The 21,756-nt window shown below is 36.5% G+C and overlaps 1 protein-coding gene across 1 annotated transcript in view; it reads right to left on the bottom strand.

Moving 5' to 3' along the window:
* Positions 1 to 21,756, bottom strand: part of PI15 (peptidase inhibitor 15) — a 46,058-nt gene that overhangs the window by 3,236 nt on the left and 21,066 nt on the right. The window contains exons 2-3 of the mRNA XM_090282886.1: positions 1,240 to 1,358; positions 123 to 255 (exon numbers count right to left, since the gene is read on the bottom strand). Of these exons, the coding sequence (XP_090139012.1) occupies positions 123 to 255; positions 1,240 to 1,358 (252 nt within the window). The remainder of the gene's footprint in view (positions 1 to 122; positions 256 to 1,239; positions 1,359 to 21,756) is intronic.

Below are 21,756 nucleotides of genomic sequence, written 5' to 3'. Positions count from 1 at the left end.
CTGCAAAAATAAACCAGTATGTCATTTCTGAAGTCAGAGCTAAGAAAAGGCATGTTCACCAAGATAGTTAAGACCATTTTTTAAAAGTATGAACCCAAAATTAACAAGACAATTAATATAACCTGTGTATAATGTGTACACATTGGGCCAAAACATCTCATAGGACATCTGGGGTTGCAGTCCTGGGGATATGGAAAAGCATAATCTTTCACTTCATCATACCATGGCTTGACCAGCTGCAGAATAGAGCGGTATCTAGGTATAAAGAGAAGCAACATGAACTTAGAACACAGCAGTGGTAATACACAGTAGACTCATATTGAATTGTAAGTTAATTGTCCATTTTGCAGATTGTTCACGATGAGTCAAGAGTATACCCACCCCTCACAATTACTATCACCACCTCACATTCCTCTATTCCTTCAAAAAAGGCCAACATAAAAATGCCCAGGGCTGGAACAAGTGATTCTATGTTTGTGTAAGTATGTATCTGGTCATTTCAAAAACAGACATGCAAATATTTCAGGAATCATCATCTTTACTTTATCTATATTAAAATTTTCTTCCATCAGAATATTATACACAGTTAAGAATTTATATATAAAAGTTTTTGCAATACTAGAATTCAGTGTGCTTTTTTTCCCCTTATACTTACATCACTTTAATTTTAATAATAGCACACCTGATTTTCCCTCCCTAGATGAAAGAGAATGGGTCTTTGGAATTGGATGATAACATTCCACAGTGGAAGGAAAATTATCCCATCACCAGTAAAAACTTTCCCATAGTTGCATATACTTGCATATATATGTATATGTGCATATACATATACATGTAAATATGTATAATTTGTATAACACACATACAGATAAATGAAACCATGGATAAGTTGCAGACACACAAGATTGGTTTCTGGCTCAGTCAAGGGAATTTTTTAAGGTAGAAGAGATGAGATAGAGGGTATAGCACATGCCTGATCCTTTCAGAGATTTTGAGACATAAGTGAAGAATACAGGCTAAGGGAGGGTGCTTCAAGGGTGAAAGAGGACACTGGTCTTATTAAGCTCTTTTAACCAAGTAAATATTCATTAAAGGCATCTAAAATAGACATAGATCAAGCATTCATGCCTGGCACATACTCAATAACTAGTTGCTGGTATTACTTGGAATGGGTGTCAGTCCCCCTTGGAGTCTAATGAAGCTCTGTGGATAAATGGTGTCAGTGAAACTGCTTCCTACCTTCCAGTTCTTACAGATAGATTTTGGCCCAAAAATCTCAGTAAGTAAGAAGGTCCATGGTCCCAAATGCAAGTAGCCGCCCAAGCCTCAGCAGATTTTGCAAGATTCTCATCCCAAACCTGTGAAGGGGAAAAAGCCTTCAGCTTTACCTGGTTTGCATGTAAGAAACAAAAAGTAAGAGGAAAGAAATGGTGTTCCTACTTCCTAAAGTTCTTTAAAATCTGGTTTCTGTGACTTCTGGTTTTCACTTAAAGGAAGCAAATTCAGACCACTGATACTTAAAATTCTATAATGTATTATGATTGTACCACAAAAACTTTACTGTTTTTATAGTGCCCCTAGATTTAAAGTCCAGACATTAGTTTTAGTAAAGGGTTGGTTAACAAAAATACTGTATCTAGATGTAGGACGCCTCATACTGACCACTGAAATTTGAACCCACCAAAGTCCATTGATTTCCCTAGAGGCCATCTTCACAGCAACAAGGGGCCATGTTATTAATATACCTTAAATACTAATACGATCAAAAAATTTTAACTCAGTTTGTCAAAATTAATAATGTCTAATATACTACAACTTTCAAAGGTCAAGCAATATTACAATGTAATAAATCCCATGGAACCTTCATGTTTTATGTCATTTTAATCTTTGGTAGTAATAATAATATGAAAATTCTTTTTTAGTTGCTACAAACTGGAAACAAACTATGGTAAAAAGTAATGTGACTATGCTACCTGAGGCTGCTATAAAAATATTGTACCTTATGATTTAAATAAAGAAAAATAATAATTGTTCTTGAAGAGGAGGTTGTTTACATTGACAAGGGTGTTATTGGGGTATAAGAACTTTTCCAAAAATAAAAATTTTATGGAATAAAATTTAAATGAGCCTTAGATTTAGCATACATTTATATTGGTTTCCATATAGATTGATTGGCATTCTCATTTTCAAAGCTGTGTGGGGAAATCAAGCTCTGAGCATTTGTGGGCCTGCCAACAATAAAGCAACACTAAAATGATAATCTATTTTCTAGCAAGTTACAAGGTACAAAGCACAAAATAGAGAACATTTTTAATTCTTGTACATAAATATAGGAAAAATGTTTTCAAAATTTCTTCCTAGTGAAAATATAATTTAGTGAAGTATTTATCTGTTGTAAAAAATTATTTTAATTTTTATATTTTAGTTAACATCATGACATTATTTTCTAAATTATATATATGGGTCTACTTTCTAAAACATCATGTTCAGATTGTGATTAGACAGTGGATACTAATATATATGTAAATATATATTTTATTTCATCTTTAGTGTATTTTTTTCCATTACCATTTAGTCCTCTTATGCTCTCCTCCCCACAAGAATCAACACTGTTGTCCATGTCCATGAGCTGTTTTTCCTTTTTCTCAGTCCCTCCACTCCTTAACCTCTCCCCAACCTAATAGCTGTCATCCTTCTCTACATCAATGAGTCTTTTCCATTTTTCTTTTTAGTTCAGTTTATTCATTAGATTCCACATATTAGTGAAATCATATGGTACTTGTCTTTCTCTGACTGGCTTATTTCACTTAGCATAATGTTCTCCAGGTCCATTCATACTGTTGCAGACGGTAAAATCTTCTTCGTTTTTTTTGTTTGTTTGTTTGTTTTTTATGGTCAAGTAGTATTTCATTGTGTAAATGTCCCAGAGTTGTTTTATCCATTCATCTATTGATGGACATTCAGGCTGCTTATGTATCTTGGCAATCGTAAGTAATGCTGCAATGAACATATGGGTGCTTGTGTTCCTTCACATTAGTGTTTTGGGATCCTTTAGATATATTCCCAGAAGTGGGATAGCTGGGTTGAAAGGCAGATCCATTTTTAATTTTTTGAGGTATCTCCATACTGCTTTCTACAGTAGCTGCACCAATCTGCATTCCCACCAACAGTGAAAAAGGGTTCCCTTTTCTCTACATTCTCACCAGAAGCTGTTTGTTGATTTATTGATGATGGCCATTCTGACCAGTGTGAGATGATGTCATTGTGGTTTTAATTTGCATTTTTCTGATGATTAGTGATATTGAGCATCTTTTCATATTCCTATTACCCATATTTATGTCCTCTTTGGAGAAGTATCTATTCAGGTCTTTTACCCATTTTTTTAATTGGGCTGTTTTCTGGTGTTGAGTTTTGTAAGTTCTCTATAAATTTTAGATATTAATCCCGTATCCGATGTAACAGTGAATATGTTCTCCCATTCTGTGGATTGCCTTTTTATTTCGTTGATGATTTCCTTTACTGTGCAAAAGATTTTTAGTTTGATGTAGTTCCATTTGTTTATTTTTTCTTTTGTTTCCCTTGCCTGGGTAGATATATCTGATAAAATATTGTTACAAGCAATGTCCAAGATTTTGCTGCCTATGTTTTCTTCTGATTTTTATGGTTTGAGGTCTAACATTTAAGTACTGATCCATTTTGAATTTGTTATTGGGTATGGTAAAAGAATCTGGTCTACTTTCATTTTTCTGCATGTATCTGTCCAATTTTCCCAACGCCATTTATTCAATAAACTACTTTTAACTCACTGAGTGTGTTTGCTTCCTCTGTCAAATATTAATTGACAATAAAGGTGTGGGTTTATTTCTGGGGTGTCGGTACTGTTCCATTGATCTATGTGTCTTTTTATGTGGGCACCATCCTTCCTGGTTTGATTACTATGGCCATATAGTATAGTTTGATATTAGGTAGTGTGACTCCTTCAACTTTGTTCTTCTTTCTCAGGTTCATTGCTGCTATCTGTGGTCTTTTGTGGTTCCATTTAAATTTTTAAAAATATTCATTCTAGTTCTGTGAAATACATCATTGGAATCTTGCTAGGAATTGCACTGAATCTATAGAATACTTTGTGTAGTGTGAACATTTTAATGATGTTAATTCTTCCTATCCATGAACACAGTATGTACTTCCACTTATTTTTATCTTCAGTTTCTTTCTTCAGTGCCCTATAATTTTCTGAGTACAGATCTTCTACATCCTTGGTTAGGTTTATTCCTAGGTATTTTATTCTTTTTTAAGCAACTGTGAATGGGATTGATTTCTTAATTTCACTCTCTCTTGTTCATTATTGGCATATAAAAGTGCATCTGATTTCTGGATATTAATTTTGTATCCTGCTATCACTGAATTCATTTATCAGTCCTAGCAGTTTTTTGGTGGAATCTTTGGGGTCTCTCTATGTACAGTATCATGTCCTCTGCAAATAAAAATGGTTTTTCTTCCTTCTTTCCAATTTGGTTGCCTTTTTTAAAAATTTTTCTTGTGTGATTGTTGTGGCCAGGACTTCCAGTACTAGGTTGAATATAAGAGGTGAAAGCAGACATCCCTTCTTGTTCCTGATCTTCAGGAGACTGCTTGTAGTTTTTGCCTGAGTATGATGCTTGCAGTGGTTTTATCATATATGGCCTTTATTATGTTTAGGTATGTTCCTTCTAATGCTATTTTGCTGAGAGTTTTTATCATAAATGAGTGCTGAATTTTATCAAATGCCTTTTCTGCATCTATTTATATGAACGTGTGGTTTTTATCCTTCATTTTGTTTTTGTGGTGAATCAGATTTATTGATTTGCATATGTTGTATCAGTTTTGCATTCCAGAACAAATTCCACTTGATCATGGTGTCTGATCATTTTGATGCATTGCTGTATTCAGTTAGGTAATATTTGGTTGAGGATGTTAGCATCTATGTTCATCAGGCATACTGGTCTATAATTTTCTTGCTTTGTAGTGTCTTTATATGGTTTTTGAATTAGGATAAAGCTGGCTTCATAAAATGAATTTGGGAGCCTATCCCTCTTCTTAAATTTTATGAACTGGTTTGAGAAGGAAAGGTATTAATTATTCTTGGAATACTTGGTAAAATTCACCTGTAAAGTCATCCAGTCCAGGGCATTTGTTTGTTGAGAATTTTTTGATTACTGCTTCAATTTCACTAGATGTAATCTGTCTATTTAGATTCTCTTATCCTTCCTGATTTAGATTGGAAGATTGTATGCTTCTAAGAAATTATCCATTTCATCCAGGTTGTCCAATTTGTTGACATGTAGTTCTTCATAATATTTTCTAACAACCCTTTGTATTTCTTCAGTGTCAGTTTTTATTTCTCCTCTTTCATTTCTGAATTTTATTTATTTGGGTCCTCTCTCTTTTTTTCTTCTTGAGTCTGGTTAAAGGTTTATCTATCTTGTTTATCTTTTCAAAGAAACAGCTCTTGAATTCATTGATCTTTTGTATTTGTTTTGTCTTTATGTCATTTATTTCTGCTCTGATCTTTATTATTTCTTTCTTCTCCTCAGTTAGGGCTTTTTTCATTGTTCTTTTTCAAGTTCTTTTAAGTGTAAAGTTAGATAGTTTATTTGAGATTTTTCTTTTTCCTTTTGTTCTTTTTAAAAAAATATAAGCCTATAATGCTATGAATTTCCCTCTTAGGGTCGCTTTCCCAGTGTCCCACAGATTTTGGATTGTTCTGTCCTCATTTTCATTTGTTTCAAAATATCTTTTGATTTCTTCCTTGATTTTATTATTGACCTATTCATTGTTTAATAATATGTTATTTAGCTTCCATGTCTTTGTGTGTTTTCCAATGTCCTTCTGCAGTTTTATAGCATTGTGGTCAGAGAAGATGCTTGATATGATTTCAATCTTCATAAATTTATTGAGACTTGTTCTATGTCCTAACATGTGGATTTTAGAAAATGATCATGTGCACTTGAAAAGTATGTATATTCTGGTGCTCTGGGGTAAAATGCTCTGAAGATATCAATAAATCCAGTTGATCTAATGTGTCTTTTAAGGTTCCTGTTTCCTTGTTGATTTTCTGTCTGTAAGTCTATCCATTGAAGTCAATGTGCTTTTAAAATTCCTGACCATGACTGTATTTCTGTCAATCTCTATCTTTATGTCCACCAAGTTTTGCTTTACATATTTAGGTGCTCTAATGATGGATGTGTAAATATTTACTAGGGTTATATCCTCTTGTTGGATTGTTCCCTTTATCATTATTCAGTGTCCTTATTTGTCTGTTACTATAACCTTAGTTTTAAAGTCTATTTTATTGAACATAATTATTGCTATCCAAGCTTTTATTCCCTTTCCACTAGCATGAAAAAATTTTTTTTATAGTTTAATGTATTTAATAGCAAACTTACAGGAACAGCACAGAAGACAGACAACATTAAAAACACGTACTTGCATGTAGGACAACTCAGTTAGAAAAGTATAGCGAATGGATGGAATCTACTGTGTGATAAAAATGCTACAAACACCATTTAGTTGCCATCAATAAGAAATTTACTTGTTTTAAAAAAATCCAAATGCTGGCATTGTCCAGAAAAATTTAACATGTTTATTTATATTGTTATAAAGCTGAACTGCTGAAACTTGTTCACTGAAACATTTTGACTTGTATTAATGCTTTATGTCCCCGCATTTATATTAAAAAAATTCACACACAAATGAAAATGGAAAAACTGCCAATACCTGATTTCTGTCCTCTATTTTCCACTTGCAATCATATACTTAGTTACCTTTTGACCCCATGGAAAAAAAATATCTAACGTTCAGAACTACCAATAACAGGAAGAAGAGAATTTTTTTTTTTTTTTAAGGAATGAAATGTTTCCCATCATAGTGGACTCTTAAGCACATTCTCCACGTATGCGGCGTGCTAGCTGGATGTCTTTTGGCATAATTGTTACACGTTTGACATAGATAGCACACAGGCTGATGTCTTCAAAAAGGCCAACCAGATAGGCTTCACTTGCCTCCTGCAAAGCACCAATAGCTGCACTCTGGAAGCGCAGATCTGTTTTGAAGTCCTGAGCAATTTCTTGCACCAGACGCTGGAAGGGAAGTTTGCGAATGAGAAGTTCAGTGGACTTCTGATAACATCTAATTTCACGGAGTGCCACAGTACCAGGCCGGTAACGATGAGGTTTCTTCACCCCTCCAGCAGAGGGCGCACTCTTGTGAGTGGCTTTGGTAGCCAGTTGCTTCCTCGGTGCTTTACCACCGGTGGATTTGCGGGCAGTCTGCTTTGTACGAGCCATGGTAGAGAGACCTCTTTAGTTACCCCCCTTTTCCTTTGGCTGGAGCTCTGTGAGCTGAAGGAGGCGCTGGCGTTAGAGAGCGATGGCAGCTGCGAACACCAGCATGAAATTTTTTTTCATCCCTTTAGTTTGTTTGTATCTTTCGATCTGAGATGTGTCCCTTGGAGGCAGCATATATATATGATTTTTTTTTATCCATTCAGCTACCCTATGTCTTTTGGCTGGAGCATTTAAGCCACTTACATTTAAGATAATTTTTGATAGTTATGTATTTAGTCCCATTTTATTGTTAGACTATTTTCCTCTTTTTTCTATTTTTCTTCTTTTCTCAAAGCAAGTCCTATAAAATTTGTTGCAGTACTAGTTTTGTGTTAAAAAGATCCTTAAGCTTTTTCTTGTCTCGGAAGCTCCTTATTTCTCCTTCAATTTTAAATGATAGCCTTGCTGGGTAAAGTAGTTTTGGTTGTAGATCCTTACTTTTCATCACCTTGAATATTTCATACCATTCCCTTCTGGTCTGAGAGGTTTCTGTTGAGATACCAGATGATAGTCTAATTAGAGCTCCCTTGTAGTTAACTACCTGTTTTTTTCTTGTGGCTCTTAGGATTCTCTCTCTGTCTCTAAGCTTTGCCATTTTAATTATGATGTGTCTTGTAGGCCTCTTTGGGTCCAACTTGTTTGGAATTCTCTGTGCTTACTGGACTTCTGTGACTTTTTCTTTCACTTGATTAAGGAAGTTTTTGGACATTATTTCTTCAAATAGGTTCTCAATACCTTGCTCACTCTCTTCTTCTTCTGGTATTCTCATGATATGGATGTTGTTATGCTTCATGGTGTTCAAAATGTTTCTTAAGCTCTCCTCATTTTCTTTTAATTCTTTTTTTCTTTTTGCTGCTCTGCCTGAATGTTTTTTCTCTACTTTGTCATCCAAATTACTGATTCAATCCTTTGCTTCATCTAATCTACTGTTTATTCCTTCCAATATATTATTTATCTTAGATATTGCATTCTTTATTTCTGACTATGTCTTTCTTCATGCTATTTAGTATCCTTATAATCTTTACTCTAAACTATTTATCAGATAAATTGTTTGCCTCCATTTCACCTAGTTCTTCTGGGAAATTCTCTTGTTCTTTCATTTGGGGTCTGTTCCTTTGTCATTCCATTTTTTCTGCCTTTTTGTATTTGTTTTTATCTATTAAGTAGGTGTGCTTGTGACTGGCCCTATTAAAACCTATTTAGAGCCATCAGTGATCCACATTGTATGGCTCCCTCTGCTGGGTCTTCTGTGCAGAAAGAACCGGGGCTGTGTACCAAGACTGGCTTTTATTAGTACCAAGCCTTTGGGAGGGTCAGCTGAAGTCTCGTAGAGCTCCCAGATGTCCACTTTAGTTCTTAAACTAATCATTGATATAGCCTCAAGCTATAATCAGCATCCCAGTTTAAGATCCACAGGATGATACAGAGTAATTCCTGTGGGTAGGGTTATTGCTTTCCCTCAGGCTAATGCCATTTGGAGAGGAGTGCTCTGCCTGAGAAACATGACTTCTGCAGTTCAGAATGACTCAGCACAGAGATCTTGGTGGTTGTTCCTTCAGTTCTCTTCCCAGAGCCACCAACTCCAGACTCTCCTTAGGAATCTTTAGTCCACTCTTCCTTCTCTGTGCTGGAGCCCTGAGTAAGTGGCTGCAAACCATTGGGCCTTTAAGAAGGTCTCTGAGTCTCTAGCCATCTCTCCCTGGCAGATACAAACCCTGCTGCTTTCCACAGCTAGATTTTATCTGGGTTCCTTTTAGTGCTGGTGCTGTAGGCTTGTAGCCCAGCTTGGTGTTTAGACACCACACTTCTCAGTGGAAATCTCCTGGCCACTTAAATATCTCTAGAACTTCAGTTGCCACCCATGGGATCCCAGCCAGCTCCATTGCACCTCCTCTACACTCTATGGATCTTGTTGTAGTGATGTGGCTTCTTCTGGCTGTCTGTGATTATAAGGTTTCTCCAGCTAGTGTTCAGTTGGTTATACAGGATGATTTTTCTACAGTTTAGTTCCAGATTGGTCCTGGAAGAGGTTAGTGTAGATTCCACTTACTCTTCTGCCTTCTTGGATCTCCTAAAGTTTTGGATACTAATATATTTAAGAAGGTAAGACCTTATATTAAAAAGAAGTGATAGTGTGATGATTCAGTAGGCAGGGACGTGGGTGGAGGTGGAAGATGGTATAGAGAGGATACATGGTAATGAATAAAATACAATAAAAATAATGTAATGAAAGAAAAAGGAAGTAACAGTTTTGTAATTATTCAGATTTACATGAAGCTGTATATATGAAGGCATGTAGATGTCCTTCTACTATTCATTGTTTTTCTATTTTTCATAGTCTTCCTTATCTTATCATCTTTTGGTAACTTTCTCTTCTACCAGGTTGTGGGAAACTAAGCAAGACTCACCTACATTAGCATTAATAATCCTTAGTTCACTATACATTTCAAGCTTTCAAGCAAATGCATAGGACCACTTGACCATGACACTGAAAAGGAATAGTTTTCATCAAGGATAATTGGAGATATAGATTTACTTAGTATAACAATGTGTTCAAGTGAAAGTAAATTAATTTAGTGACTATGAAATAAAATAGGATAAAACAAAATAACAGATGAACTCTTCAAGAGACATTTTCACCTTAGAAGGCCATGGCAGCTACCCTCAAATATTTGTTAGTTACTCAGAAGTTGCTTTAAATTAGAATAACAAGGTTATCTCAAATATATTGATCTATAATTACATTAAAATAAACTCAAAAATTTATATTAAGACAGAATTATTTAGAAAGAATTTAGAGTAATTCTGAGGTGAAAATGGCACATCTCCTATACCCATATACAAAGAAAAATTACTCAAGGAGTTGTAGCAAGACACACTTTTAGTTATCCAGAATATAATTTGCCCATTTTGTTGATTAAATTAAATGTGACAAAATATTACATAATACAATTTTAATAACTATTAATCAATGTTCAATGTTAAATACAGTGTCAAAAATGGATAACACTCATTCTATAATAACTTATGAGCTAGTGTTTATTTATGTATTTTTTCTCTGACATGATATCATGCTACTTTACAAGTATGAAAACATATTTTGTACTATATTTTTATAGTTAATTACTTAGCTAAGTAAAGTAATTATTTTACAGAAATTTTATGACTTATTACTCCAAACTACTCCTTTGTTTTGTTTGTAAAAATTGGGGCAAAATATATTTAAAAAAATAAATTTATAATGAAAACCAAAGAATCTTTGAACTGAAATTAATTTTTGAAAGCATTTGCTTGGCTGATAGTGAATTTATCTATTAGTTATTCTTCTGATGTTTTGAGTAAAATATGAATTTATGACATATGGGCTATAGTTCATTGAAATAGAAAACAACAAAATTGATTCACAAAGAAATTGTATATGGAATATCGTCAGCCCATTTTGTCCCCTAGAGGGTTCTAAACTAATCATAGTCACTTGAGAAAAAAATCTAAGTATTATTTACATATTGAAATACAGTATGCACTCAGATCAATAATAGTTAAAAAGACTTAATTAGAAACTTGTCCTGAAATATGAACACAGCATGGAACAAATAACATTGACCTAAAAATAAAAAATCTTATATTCTAACCTGATTCAACTGCTAAGATCATCTGTGACTGAAGCCATGTAATTTAGAAGATGAGGTCATCTCTAGGGGTACCTTTCACCTTCAACTTCTCAGGATTTAGTATACTTGAGTAGTCCAAGCAAGCGTCAAGAAAATCTGTGTTCTACTGCTCTATGACTTCTTTAGTTATAGCCCTTTCTATACCACAGAGAGGATAAAATTTCTTTTCAAAATTTTACAAATATTTAAGGCAGTTAAGATTTTGAGAAACAATTTAACATACACAATCCTATCCTTATACTCCTTTATATATTTAAAAACAAAATATTGTATATGTCAAAAAATAAATCAAAAGTTTATGTCTGAAAAATATCTTACATGAGCATTCTTTGTTAACTGTGATAAGAAATTTTGAGAGGAAAACAATGTATTACTACTGATGCTTATACTTTTTAGGGTTTTCTATCTACAATGGTCACAATTAAAATTTTGGGGTGGGTAGCTGTAGGGGAGGAGGAATAACTACTTTTTTTCTCTATGTGGTGTTTACTTTTAGAGAACTTGCCTGTGTCCATGTCCTTAAAGGAAGATGCTGGCCAGATTCCACACAAAGAGCGGTCACTTTGTTTCCCTGTGAATGAGGAGATTGACTGTCCCTTTGATGCCCAATACAGAATGAGTCAGAAGGTCCTGTACTCCTTCTTGCTTCTTCTGTCCCTGAGAAGTACCCACACCCATCCTGCACAGAGGTAGGGAGCACTGAAATTTGGGAATTACATCAATCACATCTATTGGTAAAGTTGATATCTGCATTTGCTGTCTCTTTCTTCACTGGTTACAACTCCCATGAGAAGATGAATAAGTTATTTATTCCCCTAATATATAGATGTATTACTATGATGAGATATCTTTGGGGTTTAAAAATAGCAAGAAATGATTACTTTATTTAATAACAGTAGAAAATTTCAACAAAAATAAGAGCTGTAGGAAGTAGTACGATATGATCTATTCTTTCCAATCAGAAGCTCTAAATTACAATGAATGTTTCTGGCATAACCATGTGAAACAATTTTAACAACTTATAAAAGTTCAGAAAATGAACATGTAAATTGCTAAGCATTTAAGTATATATATATAGTGGTTAGAAAAGCTGAACACTTGATACTTACTTAGCTTTTATTCAACCATACTCAACATTCTGCATTTCCTCTAAATAGATAATTTACTTTCAAAGATAATTTAGTTGTAAACATTTAAAATCTGATCTTATGACACAGAGGAAGATGGCGGCAAAGTAAGTAGCAGTGTTCTCTGCTTGCTCCTATCTTGGAAAGCTTGGGAGATGGACAGGGAGATGAGTGAGTGAGTACAAAGTTGGGACAGCTCGAGTGGGGAAGGGACAGCGAGAGCTGAGGGAAAAGGGGCAGAAGGCTCGCCAGCACTCTCGGGAGGAGTCGCTGGACCCACCAGGCACCGTACTCCTACTGGACCGCACTCCAGAGGGACAGCTGCAGACCTGTTCACCACCCAGAATCTGCTTGGAGATTGCTGCCTACTGTGGGTGTGGCAAACAGCAGAGTCCCATAGGGAAACAATAGAAAGGTTTCTGTGAACCAGCCAGAAGTGTGGGAGGACAGCGAGCGACCCAGACTTTGGGAAGCTGTGTGAACTGAGACTGGTGGTGGCAGCACAACATACTGGGTGTGGGTGCGAGCATCCATCGCGGTGCCACTGATCAGAAAAAAGTGGGATTGGGCCAGGAAAGCTGCAGCAGAAACACAGTCTCTGTCAGGGTCTAAAATGGCCTGGCAGAGTGCTCAGCCTGGACACAGCTAAGTGCTGTGGCTCAGAACACAGAGACTTCTTGGGAGGAGGAGTGAAGGCAGGATCCAAGGCAGGGCGGGGACTAGGAACATGAGCACTGGTGTGCCAACAGAACAGCATTACTAGAGAAGCTTGAGGACTGCTGGAGGGTGCCACAGGACAAGTGGGAAGAGACCCAATGCTGCGGCTCACAGAAGATAGTTACAGCAGTCCCCTGACTGAGAGAAAAGCAGCCGCAGAAACCAGCCAGAGCTCCTCAGAGCCAGCCAACGAGAAAAAAAAATTGAAACTCAAGGAATTTTATCCAGGTGTAAATCCAGAAAAAGAAGACTGCACACAAAGGTTAAACTGAGTAAAAACTCTTTTTAATTTTAAATTTAAGTTAAAGAAGGAAGTAAAAAGAGTTTTCTTTTTAAAGGAGAAGAAGGGGAAATAATTTTTTTTCTCTTTAAACTATCTCTTCAATCTGTTTCATACCATCTCTCCCTCCCATCCTTCATCTTTAATTGCTGTTTATTTATTAGTTTTGTTTAGCATCCCTTTCACACCAAATATATAGCATACAACTACTATATAAATCTAATACTATACATTACCACTTTCTTACTTTATCCTGCATACTTCCCTCTCTCTATTTTCTATTTTCTATTTTTGTTTTTATTTTATTTTATTTTTATTAACATACAAAGTAAATATTACTTACTGTCTTGCAGAGTCTTGACACTACCTGCTACTATTACTACTCTATCATCCCCCCTCTCAAAAATCATCTCTTTCTTCATTTAAAACAACTCTTAAGAGAGATCAAAGATGGAGAAGGAGTTAGTGGAAGCTACACTAACCTCCTCCAAGGACCAGTCTGGATTTATAACTTAATTTTGGAGAAATCATCTGGAATAACCAACTGAACACTAGCTGGAGAGAAGTCTTATAACCACGGAGAGACAGAAAAGGCCTCTACATCACAATGTGACTGGTAGCGAGTGCAGAGATGCGAAAGGGCTGACAAGGCTCACACGGGTGACAGCTGAAGAGCCTGAGAAACAGCTCAAAAGCCAGGGCTCCCTCTGAGGTCAGGGTCTAAACTCCAGCCGGGATTCCCAGCCTACAGCAACAGAATGGAAAGTAAAATAGAATCCGGCTGTAAAAATCAAAAAGCCACAGGGTTTCTTGCTAGCCAGAGAGAAATAGTGGGAGAAAAAGAGCTCTTAAATGGATCACTTATGAAAAAAAATTTTTTGCTCCCACTTACTCTGGGCTCAAGCAGAGGGAAGGCAGAGAGGACTGAAGACACTTGGGGAAAGTTTGGCACAGTAGCTTAGAGGGGAAGACTAAGGGAACAGCTGACCGGGTCCCAGTGTTGACTCATCTCCAGTACTGCAGGCAGACCATTCCCCTCCAAGTGGCATCAGCCTGAGGGGAAGCAAAAGCCCTGCCTACAGGAATTAAGCTGCCACACCCATAGTCCTTAAGGGAACGGTTAATCACAGATTGAATAGATTAACAACTAAAGAAGACAGACAAAGGCAGTAGATCCCTGGAAGTCTTTAACAGGCTGACTAGGGCCAGACTGGTATAGGATCTGATGACACGAGGGGCAGATCCAGGAAGTGCAGATCATTTTAAGAAGCACCAACAAAGAATAGGAGTCACAAAAATGGGGAGACAGAGAAACAACCCCCAATCGAAAGGAAAGGTAGAATCCCCAGAAAGAATGCTAAATGAAATAGAGGGGAGCAAACTATCAGATATGGAATTCAAAACATGGATTATGGAGAAGCTCAATGAGCTCAGCAGAAACTACAAGGAACTCCAAAAAAACTACAAGGATTTAGTGAGAATTACACTAGCATGAAAAAGGACATAGAAGCTATCAATAAGGGCCAGGAGGAAGTGAAGACTATGATCTCTGAATGGAAGAACACAGTAGAAGGAAATAAAAGCAGGCTAGAGGAAGCAGAAGATCGGATCAGCGAGCTGGAGGACAACAAAAACAAAAACTCCCAGACAGTGCAACAAAATGAAAGAAGACTGAACAAGACTGAAGAGGTTCTAAGACAGCTGCAGGACAACATGAAACTTAATAATATCCATATCATAGGAATTTCAGAAGGAGAAGAAGAAGAGCAAGGGATAGAAAACCTCTTTGAAAAACTAATGACAGAAAACTTCCCTAACATGAGAAGAGAAAGAGTCATGCAAGACCAGGAAGCACAGAGGGTCCGAATGAAGATGAACCCCAACAGGCCCACTTCAAGACACATCATAATTAAAATGGCAACACTGAAAGACAAAGAGAGAATCCTAAAAGCAGCAAGAGAGAAACAACTAATAACATACAAGGGAGCCCCAATAATGCTATCATCAGATTTCTCAGCAGAAACTCTACAAGCCAGAAGGGAATGGCAAAAAATATTGCAAGCAATGAAAAACAAAGGTCTACAACCAAGAATACTCTACCCAGCAAGACTCTCATTCAAAATAAAAGGTGAAATAAGGAGTTTCCAAGACAAAAGAAGGCTAAAAGAATATATCTCTACCAAACCAGAATTGCAAGAGAAGCTAAAGGGTATATTTTAAGAAGATGAAGAAACAGAGAGAGACAGATAGGAACACAAGTACAAAGGGGGGAAATGACAAGGAAGAATTATTTATCAGTAATAACATTAAATGAAATGGATTAAATACTCCAATCAAAAGACTTAGGGTAGCTGAATGGATTAGAAACCATGACCCACATATATGCTGTCAACAAGAGTCCCACCTTAGAACAAAAGATCTACACAGACTGAAAGTGAAGGGATGGAAAAAAGTATTTCAAGCAAATTGACATGAAAATAAAGCTGGGGTAACAATACTTATATCAGGCAAAATGGATTTCACATCAAAGGCCATAAAAAGAGACAAAGAAGGACATTTCATAATACTTAAGGGAACAATCCATCAAGACGATATAACCCTCATAAATATATATGCACCCAACTTAGGAGCACCCAAATATGTAAGAAAAATTTTGAAAGACTCCTAGAAAAATATAGACAGCAACAAAATCATAGTAGGGGAATTTAACACCCCATTGTTAACAATGGACAGATATTCGAAGCAAAGAAACATCAAAGATATTAAGGCACTGAACAACACTCTAGATCAAATGGACTTGGTCGATATATATAGAACTTTTCACCCCAAAGAAGAAAATTATACATTCTTTTCAAGTGCACATTGAACATTTTCAAAGATAGACCACATGGTAGGACACAAAGCAAGCCTCAACAAATTCAAGAAAATTGAAATTATATCAAGCATCTTCTCAGATCACAATGCCTTAAAATTGGAAATTAACCTCAAGGAAAAAACTCAAAAACATTCAAACTCATGGACAATCAATAACACGCTATTAAATAATGAATGGGTTAACAATGACATCAAGGAAAAAAATCAAAGTTTCTGGAAACTAATGATAATGAACACACAACAACCCAAAACTTATGGGATACAGCGAAAGCAGTCCTGAGAGGAAAGTTCATAGCAATACCGGCCTAACTAAAAAAGCTACAAGAATCTCTAATAAAACATTTAACCCTACAGCTACAAAAACTAGAAGAAAAACAACAAGCAAAGCCCAGATCAAGTAGAAGGAAGGAAATCATCAAGATCAGAGTACAATGAAATGACATAGAGACTAAACTAACAATTCAAAAGATCAACAAGAGTAGAAGCTGGTTCTTTGAAAAGATAAACAAAATTGACAAGCCTTTAACCAGGCTCATGAAGAAAAAGAGAGAGAAGATACAAATAAATAAAATCAGAAACAAAAGAGGAGAAATCACAACCAATACCACAGAAATACAAAGGATTGTAGGAAATTACTATAAACAACAGTATGGCAAGGAATTTGACAACCTAAAGAAAAGGCACAAATTCCTGAGAACATATAGTCTTCCAAAACTGAATCAAGAAAAAGAAGAAAGCCTGAATATACCAATAACATCTAATGAAATTGAAGCAGTAATCAAAAAACTCCCGGCACACAAAAGCCCAGGACCGGATGGCTTTACAGGGGAATTCTACAGAACATTTAGGAAAGAACTAACTCCTATCCTCCTCAGACTACTCCAAAAGATCCAAGAAGAGGGAAGACTCCCAAACTCGTTCTATGAAGCCAGTATTACCCTAATTCCAAAACCAGGTCAAGACACAACAAAGAAAGAAAACTACAGGCCAATATCACTGATGAACATAGATGCTAAAATCCTCAACAAAATATTGGCAAACCGGATCCAGCAACACATTAGAAAGATCATACACCACGATCAAGTGGGATTCATCCCAGGGACACAAGGGTGGTTTAATATTCACAAATCAATAAATGCAATACACTACATAAACAAAATGAAAGACAAAAACCACATGATCATATCAATAGATGCAGAAAATACATTTGATAAAGTACAACACCCATTTATGATGAAAACACTCAGCAAAATGGGAATAGAGGGGGCACACCTCAACATTATAAAGGCCATATACAAGAAACCTGAAGCCAACATCGTATTCAATGGGCAAAAACTGAGAGCATTCCCCCTGAGGTCAAGAACAAGACAATGATGTCCACTCTCTCCACTCCTATTCAACATAGTCTTGGAAGTTTTAGCCACAGAAATCAAGCAAGAAAGAGAAGTAAAAGGCATCCAAATTGGAAAAGAGGAAGTAAAAGTGTCATTATTTGCAGATGACCTGATAGTGTACATAGAAAACCCTATAGACTCCACACAAAAAAACTACTCGACCTAATAAGTGAATTTGGCAAAATAGCAGGGTAAAAAGTCAACATTCAGAAATCGAAGGCATTTCTGTACACCAATAATAAAATCTCAGAGATAGAAACTAAAAGAAATATACCATTTACCATAGCAACAAGAAAAATAAAGTGCATAGGAATAAACTTAACCAAGGAGATAAAAGACCTGTACTCAGAAAGCTACATAACACTGAAAAAAGAAATTGAGGAAGATACAAATAAATGGAAACATACACCATGCTCATGGATGTGAAGAATCAACATCATTAAAATGTCCATCCTACCGAGAGGAATTTATATATTCAAAGCAATCCCTATTAAAATACCAATGACATTTTTCACAGACCTAGAACAAATACTTCAAAAATTTATATGGAACCAATAAAGAGCCCGAATAGCCACAGCAATTTTGAGGAAGAAGAACACAATAAGAGGAATCACAATACCTGATATCAAACTATACCACAGGGCCACGGTAATCAAAACAGTCTGGTACTGGCATAAGAACAGACATATAGATCAATGGAACAGAATAGAGAGCCCAGAAATAAACCAAGGTCTGTAAGGTCAACTACTATTTAACAAAGGGGGAAGGAACATCAAGTGGAGTGAAAAGAGTCTCTTCAACAAATGGTGTTGGGAGAACTGGACAGGGACGTGCAAAAAAAATGAAACTAGACCACCAACTTACACCATACATCACAATAAACACAAAATGGAACAAAGACTTAAATGTAAGCCATGACACCATAAAAGTCCTAGAGAAAAAATAGGCAGGAAAATTTCAGATATCCCACGTAGCAACATTTTCACCCATATATCTCCTAAGACAAGGGAAATAAAGGAAAGAATAAACAAATGGACTACATCGAACTAAAAAGTTTCTGCTCAGCTAAAGAAAACATCAGCAAGATGAAAAGGGAACCAACCATATGGGAAAATATATTTGCCATGATATCTCAGACAAGGGATTGATCTCCAAATTATATAAAGAACTCACATGACTCAACACAAAGAAGACAGACAACGCAACTTAAAAATTGGCGAAAGACCTAAACAAACACTTCTTTAAAGAGGACATACAGAGGGTTCATAGACATATGAAAGAATGCTCAATATCACTAGCCATCAGAGAGATGCAAATAAAAACCACAATGAGATACCACCTCACACCAGTCAGAATGGACATCATCAACAAATCAACAAACAACTTGTGCTGGAGAGGATGCTAAGAAATGGGAACCTTGGTGCATTGCTGGTGGGAATGCAGACTGGTGTAGCCACTATGGAAAACAGTTTGGAATTTCCTCAAAAAACTAAAAATGGAACTGCCTTTTGAACCAGCAATTCCATTGCTAGGATTATATCTGAAAAATCCTGAAACACCAATTCAAAAGAACCTATGCACCTCTATGTTCATAGCAGCACTATTTACAATAGCCAAGTGCTGGAAACAACCTAAATGCCCATCTGTAGATGAGTGGACAAAAAAACTGAGGTACATTTACACAATGGAGTACTATGTAGAAGAAAGAAAAAAGGAACTTTTACCTTTTGCAACAACATGGATGGAACTAGAGAGAATTATGCTTAGCGAAATAAGCCAGGGAACAAAAGAAAAATATCTTAAGCTGTCACCTATTACAGGAAACTAATGAACAACACAAACAAATGAGCAAAATTGAACCAGAGGTATGTAAACAAGGAGCAGACTAACAGTAACAAAGGGGGAGATGGGAGGGAGAGAATGGGGTAAGAAGGGGAAGGGTATAGTCAAAGAACATGTATAAATGACCCACGGGCATGGACAACTGAGTGGGACTGAATGTGGGAGAAGGAGGGGACAGGGTGCAGGGAAGCAAGAGGGGGAAAAAAGTGGGACTATTGTAATGGAAAAACAAACAAAAAAATTTTTAGTGGGGGAAAAATGAAAATAAGAAGAATGGAAATGCTGTTCAGTGAATATTATGAGGACAAGGATTTTCCTTCAGACTGTATATTTTTCTCCCTATCTGATCCCTCTGGAGTTTTGCATTCTAAAGAAGTAAGTAATGACATGTTTCTTTGCATAAAACTAATAAGACCAGTTGTTAATAGAGGTTTTTTGACCAAGACATTGACTAAAATGTCATGCCTAAAGGAGACATGCTTGGGCTCTGGTTGTTACCAAAAAGCCCTGAGGAACTGGGAATGACTTTCAAAAGTAATAAAAACCCATGACATAAAAGGCCTGGTACCATGGTTGCTTCTGCATTCCACAGCAATCTTTCCAGGGAAGGAATTAAGGTTGTTTCTTGAAAGATGGCCAGATGGGACCTTAAGGCACAATGGAAAACCAGAAGGACTTGGAAAAGATAGGTGTGTACAGGCAAGGCTGAATACCAGGTATGTGGTTCAGCTTCTGTGCCCTGAAGGGCAGACTGAAGGTCACCCTAAATATTCCTTGGGTAAGTTCCAGCAAAGCAGAACTAAAGATCATAAGTGATCATTTGCTGCCCTTTTTCTGTTTATGCAAATGAACAGGATAAATTAAAAATGAACTTAATGCAGTCCCTTTAATGACAAGGAGGGTAATCTTAGGGAGAAAAATCATTATTCAAGGAAAATCACAATGATCAGTGGCAGACTATAAAATAGTGCAGCTAACCATCTTTAAAGTTTCTTTTCATTTAAAATATGTTTTCATTAGAATGTTCAACTATGTCTGTGGTATCATCAAAGATGTTTAATTTACAGGCAAGAAGAATGTCAAATGCCTTGCAACTGGATGTCTTTCCAATAAGACAGTGTTACAGATTTAGAGACTTGTTTGTAGGTTATGTTACAGAAATTAACATGTGTTTTCTGTTTTCAAAGGGCATAAGCCTATGATCTCACTACCTGAGTGATTTCACGTATAGGCCACACTTAATCCTGTCTGCAGCACTGCCTCCTGAGACTCAAGGATTTCGCTGAACTAAGTAGCTGGGTTGGTGAAGTATGGGGTGGTCTGTGGGCTTCAGTTTACAAAACAATTTTCTCTTTTTTATCCTAATGGCTTAGACAGAAAGGGCCCAGAGTTCTGAGAGGGGGGAAAACCTAAAATATTTCCCTCAGCCCAAACTAAGTATAATGTGCAAAACTGTTTTGGACAGGTGAGATGTTCCTGGGACACCTTTCTCCAAAGAAGCCCTTTTTTTCTCTAATATGGAATATTGAAAAATGAATCCCTGCCTTCTGTTATCTAGTGGTTATGAATTGAATGATGTCTTTTAACCCTGTTGCCAAATCTGTTGCCCCCAGAATACAGCAAGGACACCAGCCTGTTAAACCAAGCACGCCATTGTCCAGGAACAGCCAACTGACCTAGAGTCTGCACGATCCTTCCCCATGTGGGAAGGCCACCCTCCCCTCTGTATCCCCACTCTAATTAGGGATTTCTGGACCCAGGTATAGGTAGGACGATAACCATGTCCAGCCCGAAGCAGCTAGAGGAGCTCGAGATCTTTGCCCATTGTCCTTTATAAGATTATAAGATTAAGTCTGAGAGGGAGGGATTGTTATTTCTCATTGTTAAAATATTTAATTATTCATTTATTTATTTAAAAAGAAGAAGAAGAATATATAAATAGGTGAAGCTGGAGAGCTTGTATGTACAACACATGGGCATGACCTTGGGGGGATTGCTGGGGAAGGAGGGGTGCTGGGCAGAGGGGAGCAAAGGGGAAAAAATTGTAACTATTGTAACAATATAATCAATAAAATATACTTAAAAAAACAACTCTTATCTACTTCTCCTATAATATAATAGTCCTAATCTCTCTACATTTATATTAATACTGATTCATTGGCTACCGATAGTGGGATAGGGGGTGCGGGATATTTCTGAGGGTGTGTGTTTCTTGCATGGGCTTGTGTTTATGTTTTTAACAGCATCTCCAGAAAAGAACTGAAGACAAAGTGGGCAGAGTGACTCTCAATCAACTAGCAAAAAGGAAGGTCACACCAAAGAGTAATGGAAATATAACCAGACAGCATAAATAAACAACATAAAGGGTACCTCATAAACATTAGGCTCAGGAGATCAAAGAGGTTGCACCAGTGAAACCCCCAGATCTCCTATAAAGAATCTCATACCACAAAGGCTGTAAATCAAAGCAGACAAATTCAAAAGACA

This window comes from Furipterus horrens, unplaced genomic scaffold (genome assembly GCF_987537825.1).
Source record: "Furipterus horrens unplaced genomic scaffold, mFurHor1.1.pri manual_scaffold_7, whole genome shotgun sequence".
NCBI lineage: Eukaryota > Metazoa > Chordata > Mammalia > Chiroptera > Furipteridae > Furipterus > Furipterus horrens.
The sequence above is the reverse complement of the archived record's forward strand: the minus strand, read 5'-3'. Positions and strand labels throughout refer to the sequence as shown.